This window comes from Clarias gariepinus, chromosome 16 (assembly GCF_024256425.1).
Source record: "Clarias gariepinus isolate MV-2021 ecotype Netherlands chromosome 16, CGAR_prim_01v2, whole genome shotgun sequence".
Taxonomy (NCBI): domain Eukaryota; kingdom Metazoa; phylum Chordata; class Actinopteri; order Siluriformes; family Clariidae; genus Clarias; species Clarias gariepinus.
The window spans coordinates 385552-407500 of NC_071115.1; the positions used below are offsets into that span (position 1 = coordinate 385552).

The 21949-nt window shown below is 45.5% G+C and overlaps 1 protein-coding gene across 4 annotated transcripts in view; it reads left to right on the forward strand.

The window, feature by feature from the left end:
• Nucleotides 1-1169: 1169 nt before the first annotated feature.
• Nucleotides 1170-21949, forward strand: part of ap2a1 (adaptor related protein complex 2 subunit alpha 1) — a 23506-nt gene continuing 2726 nt past the window's right edge. Inside the window, exons 1-17 of one of the 4 annotated variants that reach the window (XM_053514894.1) lie at nt 1170-2033; nt 4743-4954; nt 10555-10748; nt 11959-12088; nt 12621-12722; nt 12819-13078; nt 13212-13380; nt 13705-14025; nt 14142-14239; nt 14348-14579; nt 14851-15054; nt 16345-16499; nt 16768-16830; nt 17824-17895; nt 19065-19147; nt 19237-19325; nt 19643-19767. In XM_053514894.1, coding sequence (XP_053370869.1) covers nt 1967-2033; nt 4743-4954; nt 10555-10748; nt 11959-12088; nt 12621-12722; nt 12819-13078; nt 13212-13380; nt 13705-14025; nt 14142-14239; nt 14348-14579; nt 14851-15054; nt 16345-16499; nt 16768-16830; nt 17824-17895; nt 19065-19147; nt 19237-19325; nt 19643-19767 — 2576 coding nt within the window. In that variant the 5' untranslated portion in view covers nt 1170-1966. The remainder of the gene's footprint in view (nt 2034-4742; nt 4955-10554; nt 10749-11958; nt 12089-12620; nt 12723-12818; nt 13079-13211; nt 13381-13704; nt 14026-14141; nt 14240-14347; nt 14580-14850; nt 15055-16344; nt 16500-16767; nt 16831-17823; nt 17896-19064; nt 19148-19236; nt 19326-19642; nt 19768-21949) is intronic. The other 3 variants (XM_053514892.1, XM_053514891.1, XM_053514893.1) reach the window with 3 other exon arrangements.

The following is a 21949-nucleotide window of genomic DNA, read 5'->3' on the forward strand; positions in this document are numbered from 1 at the left end:
GTAATCAAGCCAGTGGAAGTACAGTATCTGTGTTTCAGCTTGTGTCATTGCCACAAAGACCGAAAATGAGATAAGACAGAGTCTGGAGCTGGCTGGTTGCTATGGCAGGTTTGTGTCCTGCTGTTTGGACGTCAACCCACTGACTGATCTTAATAGAAAGGAAGCACCAGATCCACCTCAGTATCAACAGGCTTCTGTTAAAGTTAAATATACACTCCATGATGGACCATGTGTAAGCTCTCCTAATGTCTCTTTCTTCTCTGTTTTACAGACTGATGGCTCATACAGGGGGCTGAGAGCTGTGGTGTCCAAGGCGTTAGGCAGGAAGGAGTCCCCTGTCCTTTAAATCAGCTGCAAGCTTGTTGAATGAGAGAATAAGTAAAGCAATGTTAAAAAGGAGTCAAATGGTTATTCCTCATCCCTCACTCTCTGTTTGGAACACGCCCTGCTCCAGTGGCTTCACCACATGAAGGATGCTACAGTGTGGATCACTTGCTGTTCTCTGGGCCCCAGGCTGCGGGCAGCTGCATCTTTAAAATAAAATAGCCTTTGTCAGAAGGTCATCCACCTTAATCATAATGAACTTCATTTAAAATATTGAAAATAAATATAATAAAATTCAGTTTATATAATTAAAATGATCATATGTTGCATAAAACTAAACAATACACTCACTGTCACTCACTCATTGTTTATACCTCATTATCCTGTATACTGGGACTTGGGGGCATGAGACGGGGTATACACAAATACACACACACACACACATGGTTCGAACCACAACTCTGGAGGTGTTAGGCCACTATGCAGCCTTATATGCACTATAATTTTTATTTTCATATGAAGTATAGTGTTAGATATTAAGTGTATGGATTCAATTTCATGTTTCATGCTTTATTTTTGTAATTATTTATCATGGTAAAGTCAGATGTTTCACAAATCTATAAACTGACCCAAATTACTTTAAAGACTGAACAGAAACTATTAAAAATGTATATATTATTAAATAAAGATGTTTTGCATGAATATTGAACCAATCAGCGCGTTCAACGCCGACTAAGTGATTTATAAACAAACCTATGAACATGCTGCGCACTGGTGACGTAAGCGCGTACAGCCAATCAGACCAGTGGGCGGTGCTTAGTGAGAGGAAGCGCTTACAGAATCTTTTCGCTGAGGGGAAAAAAATAAAAGTGTCTCGTGCCCCGTTGCCGTTCTGTCACGAGCCTGGTCCGGTGGTGTCGATCGAACGAGCGGAGAGGCCCGGAAACCGGCTGCGTGCGAACCGTGTAGTCTAACAGAAATATATACCTATATAACTATATATATACATCTAGGTGTGTATAAAGATAAACGATCTGCGCGCGCGGGCGGAGTGCGTCGGGCTGATGATCTCTCTGAGCGCGTTATAGCGCTAGCATAGCTGCTCGGCTAGCTGACTCACAGTGAGGAGAGGACGGCTTTAATAAGCTCTGACACCGGCCGCGGGCATTTCACACAGAATAACACACACTGTGCTAACCTCCCAGTCCCGGTGAGGTGTGGGCAGAGTCCGCGCGCTGCTCCGGTGGGACCGGAGTTCCTGTCAGAGAGAGCGAGCGGGCCGAGGGACGTCTGGGGGCGCGAGGACACCGTGCGAGACACACCGAGCGCCGCAAAAAGCCTGACCCCAATCCCGCCGCGCGCATCACTCTCGTGCACACCCTGCTAGCAGCGATAGCATCCTCGCGCTCAAAATCACCTCAGAGCGCCTAGGAGCGGGCTAGCACCGCGTTAGCATCTCAGCTAACTCCCTGCGCTATTAGGGTTGTGCTGTTCGCTAACCGAACCTCGCTTTATCCAGACCCACTTACATCTGGAGGCAATTAGTCAGGAGAGAAGAGAGACGGAATAGTGTGTGTTAGAGACACCGGGAGAGAGAGAGACGGAATAGTGTGTGTTAGAGACACCGGGAGAAAGAGAGACGATGCCGGCCGTGTCGAAGGGAGACGGGATGCGGGGATTAGCCGTGTTCATCTCGGACATCAGGAACTGTGAGTTCACCCTCTCACTCGGGCTCCTGCCCCAACGTTATTCACTTAGTCTAGTTACCTCTGTGTGTGTGTGTGTGTGTGTGTGTTAGAGAGAGGGAGTGTGTGTGTGCGCGTGCTGCTGCTTGTACAGGATGCAAATGTGTTGGAGTATGAGCTCATGATCTACATTTAATGTATAAATGAGTGTAAAAGCAGTAAACCAGGAGGGTATGAGTGTTATCTGTGTGTGTGTGTGTGTGTGTGTGCAAGGCCTGGCCTGGCTTTGGCCCAATGATGCTTTCTGGGCAATGATGCCCCCCCAAAACACACACACACACACACACACACACACACACACATATATATAAGGGATGCGTTGAAACACCGCTTTACTGTTCAATGCAGGTATCACAGCTCAGTGTGAACCTGATGTGGACCCAATACCGACCCGGTTCTAACCTATTCACATTATTTGCATAGCTTATTCTTCTTGGTCTTCATGTAATGCATTATGTACCTTAACACACACCCGCACATAACTTCCGCCATCTTATCTTCCGGGTAAACTGGACAGGCGTGGGTCAGAAACTCTGCACAGATAAACACGATTAACTCAACTCATGTTAACTCGCCCTGTAAACTCACCGCTGTGATCCATGCTACATTAGCTAGCATGCTCTCATCCTGTGTTCCATCATTCCTCTCAGTCTCGTCATAAAACTTAAAACATGTCAGTGGATTGGATTTAAAAAATGTCAGCTCTAATCTGAGCATTTCTGTGTGTCCTCTGGTGCCAGTTAGTCCTCTCCTGGTGATCAGTTCTAGCGTCCTCAAAGGGCTCTCTAATGGGTCAGGAGTGTCTGTTTGTGGAACCGTTAAGAGTTAGACGTGGCATCTGCTCGAACAATGCACAGAAGCTTAATCAGATATCTGAGTGGAGTGGAGCAGCCTGACCCTGGCGTCGATATCCGTCTCCAGCAGCGCAGGCCGGTCTGTCTGCTCGGGTGTGATATGGTGTTTATCGTCCCACTCGCCGCACCTCAGAGCTTTAGCCGTTAGCACGCTACAGAACAGAGGGACGCCTCCTGTGTAGATGTGTGATCTATGACTTGACTTGACATGACATGAAGGTACATCACCATCAGATCCACCATCTTTGTATTTTTTTTTATTTAATTTTTTGCAGAATGTAACTGCTGGTGGAGCTGACGTTGTGATGGCTCACGTCTCAGACCGCACATGCTGTAGAATTGTTCTGAGACGTTACTACAGACAGTTGTTTGGATTTCTTACTTTACCAAACTCTCTCGTTAACATGAATGCTGCGTCAGAACAGCTTTCTGTTTGTATTGGCATTGTTTCTCACGTGTGCGAGACGTGTGCACTCAGAGCTCCACGTTATAGATGTTTCATGATACACAGAACAAAGAGCATAAAGCTGATGTGAACACACATCAGCTTTATTTTAGGTTAAATATTAAAATCAGTACGTGCTAACGTGTCACATGACCACCACACACAGACAGTGCACCGGTCACGCAGGATCTGGTCATGTGAGTCTTACATTCAGTCTGATTTTAGCGGTGTGTTTTAAGGTGATTCTTATCATCGTCAAGCAGCATAAGAACGGAATTAACTCTCACCTGAACTCTGCACCAGACTGTGTGTGAGATTATACACTGAAGATCCTCTCACCATAGACCTGACACTTTTCATCACTTTGCAATCTTGCGTAAACACAGATGGTCTTCACACTGAACAAGGCCACAAGATCCTCAGTTTGTTGACTGTCATGTTGTTGGTCGCTATGGTTACTGGTGTGTGCGTGTGTGTAGCCCTCCTCAAAGTTAGTGTGCAGTATGAACTTGACTTTCAGTCTTAAATTACACGTGTCTGTGGTATGTGGTGTAATAATTTGTAATAAATGTGTGTGTCCCAATAGACTGGGCGTGTGTGTTTATTCATTTACACACTTTACACAGTTCTGTTATCACTGCGTGCTTTGTGTTGAGCCTTGTGCGCATTTGAATCAGCCTCATTTGAAAAACACAAACATTATTCACACACACACACACACACACATATGTGTTCCTGGTTCCTGTTCTTTAGCCTTTTACCCCTCAGGCACACAGATGGTCCGTGCTGCTGTTTCCTGCCCCGGTCAACCTGCAGTAGAGCGCCCCCCTGAGGTTACAGCTCTGCCTTCACCCTTAGCATAAGAATAGAAATATAGAATAGTGGTACAGGACTGTCCTTTATCCTGTGTAGGGGTGTGTAAATGTGTATGTATGTGTGTGTTGGGGCAGTTTTAATAATGTGTAGTTAAGTAGAATCGTCAGTTGTTTGAACACGGAGCAGCTGACACGCCGCACTGTTCGCTTCACTAATCTGTAGTAATTACTAATCGGTAATACACACCTCTGTGTCTGTACTGCACACTGTACACCTAGAGTTTACTAATTAGACACACACACACGCGTACATACATACGTACATACATACGTCACACTCGCCACACACAAGCACTAGTGGGTTTTTTATACAGGGGGTGTGGCCTGTCTACCTCTCAGTCTGAGTGAAATACGAATGAGTATGGAGATTGAGTGTTTCATGGTTGTACTGTGTGTAAGTGCATGCGTGTGTGTATATACACTCCTGCAGTGGTTTCCGTATCCCTGATCTGATCTAGCCTCTGTTCTGCCTCACCCTCTGCCTTATCTTCTTCCTCAGGTAAAAGTAAGGAGGCTGAGATCAAGCGCATTAACAAGGAGCTGGCCAACATTCGCTCCAAGTTTAAAGGAGACAAGGCTCTCGATGGATACAGCAAGAAGAAGTACGTGTGTAAGCTGCTCTTCATCTTCCTGCTGGGACACGACATCGACTTCGGCCACATGGAGGCCGTCAACCTGCTCAGCTCCAACAAGTACACCGAGAAACAGATCGTAAGACACACACACACACACACACACACACACACACACACACACACACACACACACACTCTGGTGTAAACCTGCTCTCACACCGCTCTTTCTCTGATCTGTGGACTTTTCTGTTTATCTGTAACTGCAGGAAATCAGTAGTGTGTGTGTGTTATTGTCTGTGCTCTCTGTCACACGCCATGTCGTCTCACCACGAGCTCTAATTATCTCCTGCTGATCTTCTGCCCACACTCACTCACACACATACACACACACACACACAGACAGACAGAGGGAGGGAGGGAGTCTTGTGGGCCTATAAAGAGCAGAGAGGAGATTACGTGACGCTCTGCTGTACTTTGCACCGGACCTTTTGCTCTCTCTCTCTCTCTCTCTCTCTCTCTCTCTCTCTCTCTCTCTCCCATCACACTGTCTTCCTAAGGAATGTGGTGATGTCATCACTTTTTGAAGGTACATTTCCTGTGAGGTCATTGTGTCGGGATAAATAAAATGTTTAAGTTCCAGCTTTTGTATATTGTTTTTTTTTTTTTGTTCTTTTGGGGGAAGGGGTTCTGGGGGCAGTGCATTAAGTCTACTACTACCACCCGGTCGGGAGGGCCGAGAACCATCTCGTGTTTCCTCCGAACCACATGACTCCATGACCACATCTTTTCGAACTGCATTGTTAGGGGCGGAGTAACACACTCGGAGGACAGTGCTATCTTGCTTGAGCTCACAGACGCCCCTGATTGGCTGTAGAGCCGTGATTAATGTAGGAGCACAAAGTACCTCTCATCCCTCACGGCCAATCAGCTCTCTCTAGCTGTAGAGGTTACAGCATCACTCGGAATCGAACTCGCGATCACTTTACCACTGCGCCACTCGGGCACCTGTTTTGTTTTTTTGTTTTATTCACTTACACTCTCTCTCTCTCTTTCTCTCTTTCTCTCTTGCTTCCTCTCTCTCTCTCACACACACACACATACTCTCTCTTTCTCTCTCTCTCTCTTACACACACACACACACACACACACACACACATACTCTCTCTTTCTCTCTCTCTCTTACACACACACACACACACACACACACACACACATACTCTCTCTTTCTCTCTCTCTCTTACACACACACACACTCTCTCTCTCTCTTGCTTCCCCTCTCTCTCTCACACACACACACACACACACTCTCTCTCTTACACACACACACACACACACACACACACACACACACACACATTCTCTTTTTCTCTCTCTTACACACACACACACACATTCTCTTTTTCTCTCTCTTACACACACACACACACACACACACACATACTCTCTCTATCTCTCTCTCTCTAACACACACACACACACACACACACACACTCTCTTTCTCTCTCTCTCTCACACACACACACACACACACACACACACACACACACACACACACACACATACACTCTCTCTCACACACATACTCTCTCTCTCTCTCTCTCTCTCTCTCTCTCTCACACATACACACACTCTCTCTCTCTCATCTTCACTTGTCCCTCAGCTGATGTTGGTGAGCGTGCGTTGCTTGTCTGCCTCATTTAGGCAAATTAATCAGGTGAACATTTCCCTTCTGTTTTAATTCTCTCTCTCAATGAGTGTTAAACTCTTTTTATGTCTCCATACAGACACACTAATCAGAGTTTATTTATTCCTAGAGTAGCCCTGTAGAGTTCAGGTTTATTTGTGGGGACTACTGTAAGGCTGATTCTGTTAGCCAGGCAATCTGAGGGTGTGTGTGTGTGTGTGTGTGTGTGTGTGTGCGCACTCGGATTAAGTGTGACTTGATCCAACCACAACTTAAAGTAAATAATTAAAGTGGTTGTGTTGAGACTCAGCGCTGCTTCATAATAAACTGAGATGAGGGAATTAAGTCGTGCTGGTTTGTATTAAACACGGCGAGTCTCACACTCCAAGCTGTAATTACGCTAAATCATTAGGTTTATGTAATGAAATACTGAGATTTACCTTTATTAGCCAAAATCTTTTTTTCTTCTTTTTTTTAACCAATCATTAGCTCTTCTTTCGTTCAAGGAGTGTGTGAATTGCTTTTCTACGTTTCCCAGAACGTCTCCGTTCCCTTCTCTTCTCTTCTTCCTGAGTTTTTCCCTTCGTTATCCTCCATCAGTCTGAATCAGTGGAGTCTGTTTTTAGGATTATTTGGATTTGCTGTGTGGGTTTAACTCAGCATAATTTAAGAGTGTGTGTGTGCGTGTGTGTTTGTGTAGGACTGAACATGTCTTTGCAATAGTCTCTCCTTCAGTAATCACAGATGCGGCCATGCAAAAATGTAAGCAAATCTTTCCCAAATGAGTTTACGAAATCGTAGTTCCCTTAGAAGCGGGAGTGACCTCCTGTCTCAGGTGTTCATGCTGGCCAGCGCGGGGAGAAGGGGAGCAGTCTTTCCTGGGCTTGGTACAAACCAATAATGGCTGATGTAAAAACGCCCTACAATGATCAGATCGTCCCTGATGAACGACCCGAGGGCGACGAGATGATAATAGGAAGAAACCTTGAGAGGAACCAGACGCAACAGGGAACCCATCCTCATCTGGGTGATAACAGATAGCAGGGATTGATCTGCACTCATACTGTGTGTTGGAAGGCTGGAAGTTCAGTATAACAGGAGATGTAGAGAAGTTCATATAAAGTCCAAGTTGCCTGCGAGTGTCCAAGTCCAATAGACTACAGGAGCGGCTGCGTCAGGACCGATAGCACTAGAGAAATGTTTGAGAGTGTGTGATAGTTGAACGGTTTGTGTTCAAAAGCGCTTTTGTTACTGAATGTAGCCCTACTGTAATATCACACACACTCCTGTACTCGGATGCAGGCAGAGGAGAAAGAGGGAGAGAGCATTGACTGGAAACAGCTAGACACCAAATAAAGACATTATGCGCCCAGTGATCGTTTCAGTCACCACCTGGAGCCCTGCACCTGTTCTCATCCAGAAATATCACAATGTCCACCATGATTCACATGAAGATAACACACCAACATCCTTATGTAAAGCGTTTTCATATCACTCCTGGTGTGTACTGATCCACTCAGTGAGTCACTGGAGGTCTGCGAGTCTTTTATTAGAAATGTCTGCTGCCTGAGCACTAGGCCCGTGAAATGGTGTGTGTGTGTGTGTGTGTACATTACGTTATTACATCACACAGTTTAATTTTCTTAAAGGTGAAGCTTTATCTGTTCAGCAGCACAGACGTGAGGAGATAAAGTCATCAGAGGGAGGTTTTGTTCTGCTCTGAGGTCAGTCAGCAGGTTATTGAAGGTCATACAGGACACACAACATGAAATACTGCAGTTTAGTTTTCAGAGTGAGTGTAGATGTTTATGTTTATAGTGTTCTGCAGATGTTTGCCCCCAGATCGACTCCTTTGAAGTCCTTATCTATAAATAAATGGTGGTACTGGGTCAGTGAGTGTACGCTAGAATGTGAGAAGAACGAAAGAAAGTAGAACCTAAGTGGATGGAAAGAAATTGACTTTGTTGAGGAAGTGGCAGGTCGTTTGAATCCCGTGAAGGAGCTGAGCAGAGACGTGTCCTGATTCCCGTGTTCCTCGTCCCCTGAGAGATGGTGGGATGAGTGGAGTGGTGCTGGAGGATTAGAGAGACGTGGTGCAGTGTGTGCTGTGAGAAGTGCTTTGAGGTAACACGGTGCTAGTCTGTTTTTGTCTTTGTAGGCGAGCATCACTGGTTTTAATTTGACGCAGAGGCTACAGGAAGCCAGTGGAGGGAGCGGAGTAACACAAAGGTGTTAAACAAGCGGTACGGCTACATTTGGATCAGCTGCAGAGGTGCAGTGGTGTTTAGAGGAAGACCTGCCAGGAGCGCGGTGCACTAGTCCTGTCCTGAAATAAGGAGCGACTGAATAAGCACCAGAGTGACCTGTGTGGACAGGAAAGGATGAATTCTTATGATGTCTTAAAGGAGAGTGTGACGGTGTGAGACGGGCAGGACAGCTGATTGTTCAGACTTGCTCCAAGAGTGAGAGAGTTAAGACACCGGGAGGTCATAAGATCCTTACGTGAGGAGGAACAACAGGTCAGGTTGGCTGGGATTTAATGTTTTGATGAGCGATGATCTACCAGACATGCTTATGGTTGACTATGTCACATGATGCTGAAAGGTTGATGAAGACAGTGGTTATTTTGGCTAAACTATCAGCTTGGAGCTTCTCAGTGACGGCCAAAAGCTAGACTGGATTCAGTTGAACCATAAAAAGAAAAAAGTGAAGGCGGTTTGTAGCTGCTTATTAACCGAGGAACCCTTGTTGTCTTGCATACAGCAGGTACACAAACATATGTTATGGAAATACCGAAGATTGTTGTGATGTAGGTGAGCTGGTCCGGATCATCGTAGAAATAGATTGGATCCTATGGGCAGGGGGTTTAACCGGAGTGTTCTAGATTCTAGTTTTAGTAGGAGGAGTTGCAGGTTAAATAGTGGAGAAAAGATGTTTTGGAGCTTATGAGGATCGTGTACAGAAGCTTCCAGACTTTCCCTGTAGACGGCTGTCTCAGCAGAAGATGAGAAGTTGGACTGAAGAGCACAGGAAGCATCTGTGTTGAGTTGTGGTTTCTTCCACGTCCTTCCTGTGTTTTTGAAATCTCTGATTGTGGAGATGGAGAGAAGTTGAAGTGTGTGTGAGACTGTGTGTGTGCGGGTGATGGTAAAGGGAGCACCACCGGGTTCGGCGCTTTCAGCGCTTCTCTCGTCCATCACCCCGAGTCAGCTGTGCACTGAATACACCTACATCACCTTACTGATAGTTACTCACTACTGTTTACTGTTCTGAGCACACACACTCACACACACACACACACACACACACACTCGCTATTGTTCTCACTGAGCGTCTGTGTGGTCTTCAGTCAGAGACAGGCTGGGTTCTCACGCTGGATTAACAGCGACCTACTCCTTTTTACACACACACACACACACACACACACACACACACACACTTCACCCAGGTGAACACGCTGCTGTTTCTCAGTGAGATGTTCAGCACTTTTCCAGACGAACTGCAGTTTAATGACCCTGAGGCTGAAGTGCAGCACACACACACGACACACACACACACACAGCAGATCTCCCAGTAATGCAGCTACATGTGACCGGTTCAGTTCTAATTAATACTCTTTAGTTCATCATTTTCGTAGTAACGGCTCAATCAGGGAAATAAATTAGAGAGGAAAATGTGTCTAATTTGGGAAATATGTTTGTTTATGTCGCATGTACAGAAGGAGTCTCCAGTTGTTCAGTTTGTAATTGTTGGTAAGAAGCAGAGGTGTAAGATCAGAACAGCCTCGATGTTGATTATTTTTCTATGACGACGTGCCTTGTCATGTTTTACTCTTTACTGATTTAATGAAAAACATTTTAAAAAGGAAAATAAACAAACATTGACCTAGAAACATGTGTAAAACTTGACCCTCAATTAAATGCCAGGCTTTATGAATAATCATGAATATGTAAATAATTGTCCAAGCTGATATCACTGTCAGGGTGGTACATGATTTATTATTCTCTCTCTCTCTCTCTCTCTCTCTCTCTCTCTCGCTCTCTCTCTCTCAGGGCTATCTGTTTATCTCAGTGTTGGTGAACAGTAACAGCGAGCTGATCCGGCTGATCAATAACGCCATAAAGAATGATTTGTCGAGCAGGAACCCCACCTTCATGTGTCTGGCCCTGCACTGCATCGCCAACGTGGGCAGCAGGGAGATGGCCGAGGCGTTCGCCGGGGAGATCCCACGCATCCTGGTGGCGGGGTGAGAGAACCGAAAGGCTAGCACGGGAGGGAAAGAGGAACCGAATAGAAAAATAGAAAAAACAGTCAAGATTGTGTAGAGTGTCTCAGAGGAACTGAGATTCCAGTTACGGATTTTCGAAGATATGAACGAACCGCCATCCTACAAACATTTATAGATGCGAACAAATCACAGAAGTAGCTCATGTTTATTGGCACCAGATACCAATATTTACATTTATATACAATATTTTGAATGTGTAAGTGAATCTATAAAATGTCTAAAGTCCGGTATATTGTGTGTGAGCGCACGCGGGAGAAGTTCAATTCAATTAAATTTTATTTGTATAGCGCTTCAACAATTGGCATTGTCCCAAAGCAGCCTTACACAATCAAAATAATTATTTAAGTTTGTATGGAATTTGAATGTGTATGAATCAAAATGGTCAGATAGTAGTAAGTAAGAAGTAAGTCGGTCTCACTGGTTTCTGTGAATCAGTCCAGGAGCACGATGATAGAAAATGTCTGATGTCTGTCCTGTAAAACTTTGCTGATGGTGAATAATCCTAATTTCGGAAAATCCTCAACAAACTCTCTGAGAAAAAGCTCTAAAACAAAATGACGTCCAGGATTACCCTCGTGATTTAAAGCCGCAGAGACAACACTGTAAGATTAAGTACTCCTTAAGGCGCAGTTACAGGACACATGTTTATTTGGACACATGATGGCAGTGTGTAGGAAGGGGACAGATTTTCATCAGGTGGATTGGTGTGCTTTACATTAAATATTTGTGTCAAAGGGGTACAAGACTCACTTTGGACTTAAGAAGAAACCAGACTTACGAACGCACTCCTGGTACAGAACTTGTTTGTAAGTAGGGGACTACTGTGTTTTCAATAACATTTTCACCCAGCTCCTCATACACACCTGTTCTCCTGGTCGAGTGTGTTTCATTTAAAAAGTCCTGAGTGTTTGGGATCACCATCCCCATGGGTGGAGGTGTGGACATCCACATTCCTCTCAGCTGTTAGTGGTGGTCCGGGTTCTTCTCCATGTTTAAATGGTGTAGTTACAGTTTCAGAGGTTAGCTGGGGCGTATTTCAGACATTACCATCTGATCTGCATCCTGTTTTAAACTCCTGTACCACGTATACTACACACTGTAGGATACTGGATTTACCTGAGGGTGTATCTAATGTGTGTGTGTGTGTGTGTGTGTGTGTGTGTTTCAGGGACACGATGGACAGTGTGAAGCAGTCAGCCGCTCTGTGTCTGCTGCGTCTGTATAAGACGTCTCCGGACCTGGTGCTGATGGGGGAGTGGACGTCCCGAGTGGTTCATTTACTCAACGATCAGCACATGGTGGGTCTGAGTGGGAAAAACACTCACAGCACCACACTGTTACAGCCATGATGCATTATTCACATCACATCGTTTCTACCTACTGTCTCGCTGTCTCACTGTCTCACCCGTCCCACCCTCTAAAGTCTTCAGAATTAAATACTTATTATAAACACTGATATAAAAAAAGACCCTGCTGTTGCAGCAGTACTACTGCAGTGAATAATCTGTGTGATGTGGAGGTGTGATGTTCTACAACTGCCGCTGGTGAAAGTCCGCAACGTGTGTATTTGCATTTGTTCATCTCTGCAAATGTGCACAATTTGACTACACGAACAACGCCTTTTAAATGACAGTAGTTCATTTACTGGTTATGAACTCCGTGTCGAGATACGTCCCTGTGTACACTCGGGTACGCTCTGTGTATCTCAGGAGTGTGTGCAGGCGTCGTGCAGGACGCTGAACGGTAAAGACTAATGTCGTGTGTGTTTCAGTGTGCTGTGATTTCTCCTCCTAACCCTCTGGTGCTGGTGTTCCTCTCTGTCTGTTCCAGGGTGTGGTCACTGCAGCCATCTCGCTCATCACCTGCCTCAGCCAGAAAAACCCAGACGAGTTTAAGACCTGTGTGTCCCTGGCCGTGTCCCGTCTCAGCAGGGTGGGTCTCTTTTCTGTGGAGTGCTTTTGTACACACACGTGTGCGCGCACACACTCACATCGCTGCTGTATTATTAAAGACGTGTCTCTGGTTTAGATCGTGTCCTCGGCGTCCACCGACCTGCAGGACTACACCTATTACTTTGTCCCTGCCCCCTGGCTGTCCTGTAAGCTGCTGCGTCTCCTGCAGTGCTACCCTCCTCCTGAGGATGGCGCTGTTAAAGGGCGTCTGGTGGAGTGTTTAGAGACGATCCTGAACAAAGCGCAGGAGCCTCCGAAATCCAAGAAGGTTCAGCACTCCAACGCCAAGAACGCCATCCTGTTCGAGGCCATCGCGCTCATCATTCACTATGACAGGTCAGTGCAGTGCCCACACACACACACACACACACACACACACACACACACACACACACACACACCTCCCTACCTCATCACCCTCTGTGTGTGTGTGTGTGTGTGTGTGTGTGTGTGTGTGTGTGTGTGACAGTGAGCCCAACCTGCTGGTGCGAGCGTGTAATCAGCTGGGTCAGTTCCTGCAGCACAGAGAGACTAACCTGCGCTACCTGGCCTTGGAGAGCATGTGCACACTCGCCAGCTCCGAGTTCTCCCATGAGGCCGTCAAAACACACATCGAGACCGTCATCAACGCCCTCAAGGTCAATGCACATGCACACACACACACACACACTCTGAATAGTCTGTGTAAGTACAGTGTGGTTTGTAGGCTGTTGATTTTAAAGCGTTAATCACGCACATCCTCTAAACTGCTCTTACCCACAAAAACACTCTTCTGCTTTGTAGATTTCAGAGACAGTCTGAGTAAACGTTACCTCATCTGCTCACCTGGAGCCTGTAGCCTTCCGTTAGACTTTTAGCTTCACTAGAAAACTTAATCAAAAGAAAACTTCACACATGTAAACTATAGTCTTTTTAATTATTGTAAAACACCCTCACCCCGCCTCTCTCTCTCACACACACAGACTGAGCGAGACGTGAGCGTGCGTCAGAGGGCGGCTGACCTGCTCTACGCCATGTGTGACCGCAGTAATGCTAAGCAGATTGTGGCTGAGATGCTGAGTTACCTGGAGACGGCGGACTACTCCATCCGTGAGGAGATGGTGCTGAAGGTGGCCATCCTGGCGGAGAAGTACGCAGTGGACTACTCCTGGTACGTGGACACCATCCTCAACCTGATCCGAATCGCCGGCGACTACGTGAGCGAGGAAGTGTGGTACCGCGTCATCCAGATCGTCATCAACCGTGACGACGTGCAGGGCTACGCTGCCAAGACCGTCTTTGAGGTACGCGCATAGCACGCTTGGTTCTCTTTCACATGATGATGATGATGATGTTGGTGATTATCTGCTCATTTCTTACTTTGTGATTTTCTTGCTTGACCCCTGACCTTTGGCTCCAGGCTCTACAGGCTCCAGCATGTCATGAGAACATGGTGAAGGTCGGGGGTTACATCCTGGGAGAGTTTGGGAACCTTATTGCTGGTGATCCTCGTTCTAGGTGAGCTCATATCCTCTGCTCTCTCTAACAACTGTTAACACACCTGAGAGTGTGTGTGTGTGTGTGTGTGTGTGTGTGTACAATAATGTAGTCTGTATCTTTCCCCAGTCCACTGGTCCAGTTTAACCTGCTCCACTCGAAGTTCCACCTCTGCTCGGTTCCTACTCGTGCTCTGCTTCTCTCTGCCTACATAAAGTTCATAAACCTGTTCCCCGAGACCAAGAGCACCATCCAGGAGGTTCTGCGCTGTGACAGTCAGATCAGGAACAGTGACGTGGAGCTCCAGCAGAGAGCCGTGGAGTATCTCAAGCTCTCCTCCATCGCCAGCACCGACGTTCTGGTGAGAGACTCTCCTGCGCTCTGATTCACTTAACTCAGCGACACACGTACCGTGTGTGTGAGAGAGTGTCTAATGACGATGTAGTCACTTCAGTGAGCCTATTGATCATTCAGAATCTGATCAGGTTACCCAACATTACCTGCTTTCAGTAAAGTCCCGCCCTTTACAGACCACATGACCAGAAAAAAGACAGGCAAGCTGAATGCTATGTTACTGTGTGGCTTTAATTGTGTGTGTGTGTGTGTGTGTGTGTGTGTGTGTGTGTGTGTAGGCCACAGTGCTGGAGGAGATGCCCCCGTTCCCTGAGAGAGAGTCCTCCATCTTGGCCAAGCTGAAGAAGAAGAAGGGTCCGGGTGCCGTGTCCGGCAACGAGCTGGAGGACGGAAAGAGGGAGGGGGGAGAGCTGAACGGAGGGGGAGGAGGAGGGGGAGGGGAGCGCCCCGGGGACACTTCTGCTCTTACAGCATCCAACGCAGTGAGACACACACACACACACACACACACACACACAGAGGAATTGTTGCTGTGTTTGCACTTCACCAGGAAATGAGTCAGCGTGAACATGCACTCTCCTTAAAACAGCAAAAGGGAAGTCTCTTCTCATTTTCCCATTTCTCCCTCTCTCACTTGCGCACGCGCACACACACACACACACACACACACACACACACACACACACACACACACACTCTCTCTCTCCGGCTTCTGCCTGTGTCCTGCTCGTGAACCCGACACTTCACTCACCACACCCAGAATCATGATATATTCCCCAATCTGCTTTGCTCTTGGTTACTATGGAAACCAAGGAAAATCCCCCGTCTGTGAAGAACACTCGGAGTACTTTACAGCTAAATATTAAAATTCAGGAGCCGAGATCACTTCTAATCCCACACAGATTAATGACTTAAATGACATCATTAAAAAAAAACAAATGAATGATGCATTCATTGCTATGACAAAAGTAATGGCACTCTGTAAAAGCAGGAGATGTTTGTGTGTGTGAGATCGCTGATGCAGTGTCTGAGCTGTGTTACTGGAACCACACTTAGGGGGCGCTCTTCTACTGTATAGATGTCATTTAGCCTCTTCTGTAGTTTTGAAGTAGAGCTGGGCGATTTGGCCTAAAATCAAAATCTCGATTAATTAAACTCGATTACGATTAATGAACGATTATTTTATTTATTTTTTTCCCCCTTATAACACGTGATTGTGCTTTAAGTGTTGAAACAAACTGGTGGTGTTACCTTTGGGCTTCGAAACTGTTTTTCTACAGTATCTACATCTGACTTTTCAGTGTCGTCCTTACTGAAGCCAAAATGTGTCCAAATAACGGAGACTGATTTTTTTCTTTGGTACAAGCTGCTCTTGTTGCTCAGTTGTCTCAGTGTTTAAGCTCTCCATGCTCGACATGTTGGCGAAATAACGTAACGGAGCGGGGTCACATGACTCCACACGCGGTAATGTTTTTAAAGGGAAAGATTATAGGTTCTAATCGCCGATTTCGATTACTTTTCGATTAATCGCCCAGCCCTATTTTGAAGGCAGGGCTGAATATGAATACTCTGACTGTGCTTGGGGACATAAAGATAATTTTATATTTTATGAATGGAATCAGGCAAAATGTTTATATTGGGTTTGTTATTTTGTTGCCGAACAATTGAACTAAAAGAATTTGTGATTTGGCCTTTGAGGGAGTGCAGTCATGTGAGTTCCTTTTTAACTCTCTCTCTCTCTCTCTCTCTCTCTCTCTCTCTCTCTCTCTCAGTCCACTCCCTCTCCTTCAGCCGATCTCCTCGGTCTCCGTTCCTCTGCCCCTGTCAGTGCGGCCCCACCCAGTGCAGGCAGCCTATTGGTGGATGTGTTCTCAGAGGCTGGGCCTGCTGCTCCGCCCGCTCCGGTCCGTGATGATGGCTTCTTCAGGTAAGTAGGAGTGTTTTTATTAAACTCTGTAATTATGGTGAGAATCTGTAGTGTCTCGTCAGAGTTTCAGCTTTTCTGTGCCTTCACTTCTCTTTTCCTCTTGGTGTGTGTAATCTGTTCTGCTTCACCTTACTGTATATGTGACTGTCTTTCTTTTTCTCTTGGTTTCTTTCTCTTATCTTTCCCTCCCTTTTCTGTATCTTTTGTTTGTTTCTCTCTGTACGTGTGTGTGTGCGCGTGTGTGTCCTTTGTCATCGGGCGATGGCAGAGATCTGGAACCTCCCACTGAGAGCTCTGACTCCTTATTGGCTGAGGGTCCTGGTGACTCGGAGTAAGAGGCCAGTGGTTGGCTAACGTGTCCATACACACACATTTCACTGTAGGCAGGTTTCCATCCCGCGCTTTTTTAAATGCGGAAGCGTTTTAAAAAAATTCAAAAATCTCAGTTCAAATTACAATCGCAAATTGAGTAAAAATAACCGAAATATGATTCTTTGAAATATGTTTTTTTTTTTTTTCATCTAATTGTTCAGGCTGTAGTTCAGTATTTTAATGCTGTGGCTGTGATACAACAGTCCACTGAAAGTAGAATGTGATGCTCGCGCTCCTACGCTGGTTCACACCGATTGAGCGACAGACGAGTTTGGAAACGGATCAGAGTAAATCTAACGCCTCCTGTGGGACGGCTCATTATTAATTCTCACACTTCACAGGTCTGTGATTCCAAAGCTGCTGTTCTTAAACATTTCCTTTACTAAAAAGTCCTCCCTAACACACACACACACACACACACAGACCCCTCTTTACACAACAGGAACAAAACTAAGTCAATGAAAGCTCAGACTGAATGACATAAATTGGACGATAACGCAGAAGCAGTGGTGCATCTCACTCGGTTCTGTCTCGGTTCTGTCTCGGTTCTGTCTCGGTTCTGCAGTAAAGCCTCGCGGTCACGTGTTCAGTGGATGGAAACCTCACTCACGCCTTTTGGACAGAAGTTTTTTTATTAAAGTTCTTGTTAGCGTTGCTGTGGTAACTGCAGTGTGTTTGTGTGGTGCTGTGTAATGTGGTGTTAATCTGTGCTGTGGTCAGAATCGAGTTTAAACACTTACACTAACCCTCTACTTTATTTTTCTCTCTCTCTCCCTCTTTCTTTCTCTCTCTCCCTCTCCCTCCACCGTCTGTCACGTCACCTCCATGGCTGCTCTTTGGCTGCTCCTCGTCTGCTTTCCTCCTCTTCATCCCTCCCGTCTGTCAACCCTTCACCTGTCTCATCCATCTCTGTCTGGGGTTCTCCCTCCTCTTCCTCATCCCTCGCTCTCAGCTCTGCTCCTCAAACTGTGGCGTCTGAAGAGCCTGCTCCTCCGCTGCCCGAGTCAGACGATCTGATTAGCAAGTAAGAGCCGCACCTCAGTGTCCTGTCTCATATTGTTCTGTTCTCTCTGGCTGAGTCTCATTCTACACTACACTAAGGGCACTAGGTAGGGTGCTCTGTTTATAGAGGGTGGAGGCAAACTGAATAGGAAGCCGTTTGAGATTCGCCTTGACTCCAGAGGTCTGACGTGTAAAGCCTCTGGTCCACAGTGAGTGCAGCAGCTTCAGCACCGGGGCAGGAGGGGTTTGTCTCCGCGGTGAAGATGTTAGTGGACAGACTGACAGGGTCATTGTGTCTGGGATTATTTAGTGTTAGGCTTTTAATTGGTCCACAAGGCTTTATGGTTAGCATTATACTGCCCCCTGCTGGTGTGGCGTTCTTTCACAGTGTTTTGGTATGAAGTAAGGAATAATCCTATACACACACCCACGCCCGTGACCCAGGGGGAAGTGACATTTTGTGACCTCTGACCTCAGGACATTCTACAGTTTGTTAAGCGACATCATCTTTAAGGTCAGACTAATTTTTAGACATTTTTGTTGAAGAGTACAATAAAGCAATTCTTGATCTGACACAATAATAGTTTCCAAATAATGTCTGGAATAAGAGCGCAGTCAGGGTTGCCAGATCACACTGACAGGATTCCACCTATGCAGTGCTGAAAACACACACATAAAACTGGAGATATGTTTGTACTCTGTACCTCTTAAGAACCCACCCGGTGTTTATGACCTCCCTACGACACATTTCTCCAGCCCAAGGTGACAGTCACGAACAGATCAGTTTGACATAAAATCACTCAACCTGGCAACGTAAGTCACACATTTTACTGCGTTAACTCGTAGATGGTCAAGGTTTGTAGATTGAGTATAAGTAACGGGGGTCAGGTGTGTGTGTGTGTGTGTGTGTGTGTGTGTGTGTGTGTGTGTGTGTGTGTGAGAGAGAGAGAGAGAGAGAGAGAGAGAGATCAGTCAGAGAAAAGCCAGAGAAAAGCCAGTCACTGTACAGATGAGGGTTCACTCAACATTACTCAAGATTACTAAATGTACAGTACTCAAGAATGGTCGAGTTCACATAGTATTTAAACAGTGGTGTTTATTCAGAATTAATTTAGTGACAGCTGTTACACAGACACACACACTGATATTCTGTTAACTAATGATATTTTTGTGTTACTGCCCCCCTTGCAGGTTTGTGTGTAAGAATAATGGGGTTCTGTTTGAGAACCAGCTGCTGCAGATTGGCATTAAGTCGGAGTATCGCCAGAACCTTGGTCAGTCACTCAACATGAGGCTCTCACTCATCCACCTGCAGAAAACAAGTTTATCATGTGTGTGTGTGTGTGTGTGTGTGTGTTTGCAGGGAGAATGTACTTGTTCTACGGCAATAAGACATCGGTCCAGTTTGTCAGCTTCACAACCACTGTGAGCTGCCCAGGAGAACTTCAGTCTCATATCCTTTACTAATGTACACACACACAAAACACACACACAAAAACACAAAACTGGAGATATGTTTGTACTCTCTACATCTGGCAACCCTGACTGTGCTCTAATCCCAGACATTATTTGGAAACTATTATTGTGTCAGATAAAGAATTGCTTTATTGTACTCTTCAACAAAAATGTCTAAAAATTAGTCATTGTTTTGTCCCTGTCGTGTGTGTGTGTGTGTGTGTGTGCGTGTGTGAATGTGTGTGTGCGTGTGTGTGAGAGAGAGAGAGAGACGTGACGCAGCTGTAGTGTGTTTCTCCTTGACTCCTTGATTACAGTTGAATGTTCAGCTGAAACCTGTGGATCCTCTGGTGGAAGCTGGAGCTCAGGTGCAGCAGGTCATCAACATCGAGTGTCTGTCTGACTTCTCTGATGCTCCGCTTCTCAACATCAAGTTTAGGTAGAACACACACACACACACACACACACACACACTCCTGGGCCGTACCTAAGAGTTTATTATAGTTACAGTTAGTGCTGCACGATTCTTGACAGAATGTAAATCAGGATTTTTCTCTATAGGAATTCATGGATTTACGATTCTCTCACACGATTCTCTTTGTTACATTTTACATTTTAATGTAAATAAAGTAAAAACTTGTTAAACATAAATATAGTATTAACAGTAATACATAAACTAACTAATAAGTAGCACTTGTGAACCTGAATGATGTGGCCTCACGAATAGTCAATGGTAGGTCATTCCATAATTTGGGCGCCGCCACAGAGAACGCCTGATTACCCCTGAGCTTGCATTTGGTCTTGGGTACCATCAGCAAACGTTTATCTGATGATCTGAAAGACCGGGGTGGGATATGTTCCCTTTTACATATAGGCGTTAATAGTCGATCAGCTGTAGCCGATGTAATGCTGTCTGAAAAACCCCAAAATACAAAGCATTACAGTAATCGATGTGAGTCGTGATGAAGGCGTGGATGGCTATTTTGAAAAGCCTAAAGGACAAAACAGGTTTAAATTCTGCCAATTGCCTTAACTGAAAGAAACTGGACCGAACCACAGCATTAATCTGTTTATCACATTTAAGGCCATGATCAAAAATAACCCCTAATTTCGACGCTGTAGGTTTAACATACTGTCCCAAATCTCCTTAATCCAGAGGTGGAACTCTACCCCTAGCACCAGGACCAAATACCAAAACCTCTGTCTTTTTATCATTTAAAATTAAAATAATTCAGGGCTAACCATCCCTCTGTCATCTAGACATGTTGACAGCGCCTTGACAGAGTAGCCTTCCTTCTGTTTTAACGGGAGATAAATTTGACTGTCATCTGCATAGCAGGGAAAGGGGATGCCATGATTTCTCAGGATATAGCCAAGCGGCAACAAGTACAACGAGAAAAGAAGGGGTCCAAGGATAGACCCCTGTGGGACCCCATATGTAAGAGGAGATGATGATGATGACTCAAGATCTCCAAGGCTAACAGAAAAAGTTCTATCAATAAGATAGGACCTTAACCAGTTTAGAGCTGTCCCTCTAATTCCCACCAAAATTACAATTTTCTGATAAAGTCAACTATGTCTCAACGAAACAAGACACTTGCAATTTGTCCTTTTTCCATTTGCGTTCCACTTTTCGACACTCACATCTGACAGCACGAGTCTCGTCGATTTAACTTTGGGGCGCCTGATTTTTAATGGAGCCACAGAGTCCGAGGCAGCCTTACAGGTGGAATGGAACCAGAATGCTAATGCCTCAGTGTTAAAGCCAGCAACAGAAGTGTACTACGAGATGTCGTCATTATCACAGCTCCGGTTAAATGCAGCGGTGGAGGAGTTAAACACGCGACAGGGCTTGTACACGCGCACAGGGTTTAACATCATTATTGGGTAGAAAAGAGTCAAACAAAACAGGCATATGATCAGAAAATACTGCATTACAGACTTTAATGTTAGAAATAGATAATCCATGAGAAAAAACTAAATCAAGGGTGTGGCCCTGCTCCGGCCAGACACTGACTGCACAAAACCAAACGAATCATTCTCAGGGCAACAGACATGAACATTAAAATCACCCACAATAAGGACACGATCATATTTCGGCATTGTTTCAGCCAAAAAGTCAGACAAGTCAATTAAAAAGTCCTTATTATACTTAGGTGGACGATTAATCACTCCACACAGCACTGTGTGAGAGCGGCCAAGCTCAAATAAGTTCAGCTCAAAGCTGGAAAAAGTCAGTAACGACAGCTACTTACAATAGGAGTTATCCCTTTAGACCACCGCGATTCCTCCTCCTCGACCCGATGTTCTCGGGGAGTTTAGATAGGCATATAATAGGCGGAGAAGTTCAGAGGACGGCAGCTTTAATGATCTAGTACTGTAACTTACACCCCAGTTAGAACCGCACGTGCCCGTCTCTGATCACACAGTAGTGTGTGTTTCAGTTTTTAGTGTGTTTGTTTGCGTGTGTGAGAGAGACATTTACCATATACTGATAAAAAATAACACAAATGCAGAATCAACTTATGCCATGATAACACAACTGGAGAAAATGTAATACCCTTATCTTACCTACGCACTTTTGCGTGGTGGCCACAAGTACAGTTCATCGCAATTCACTG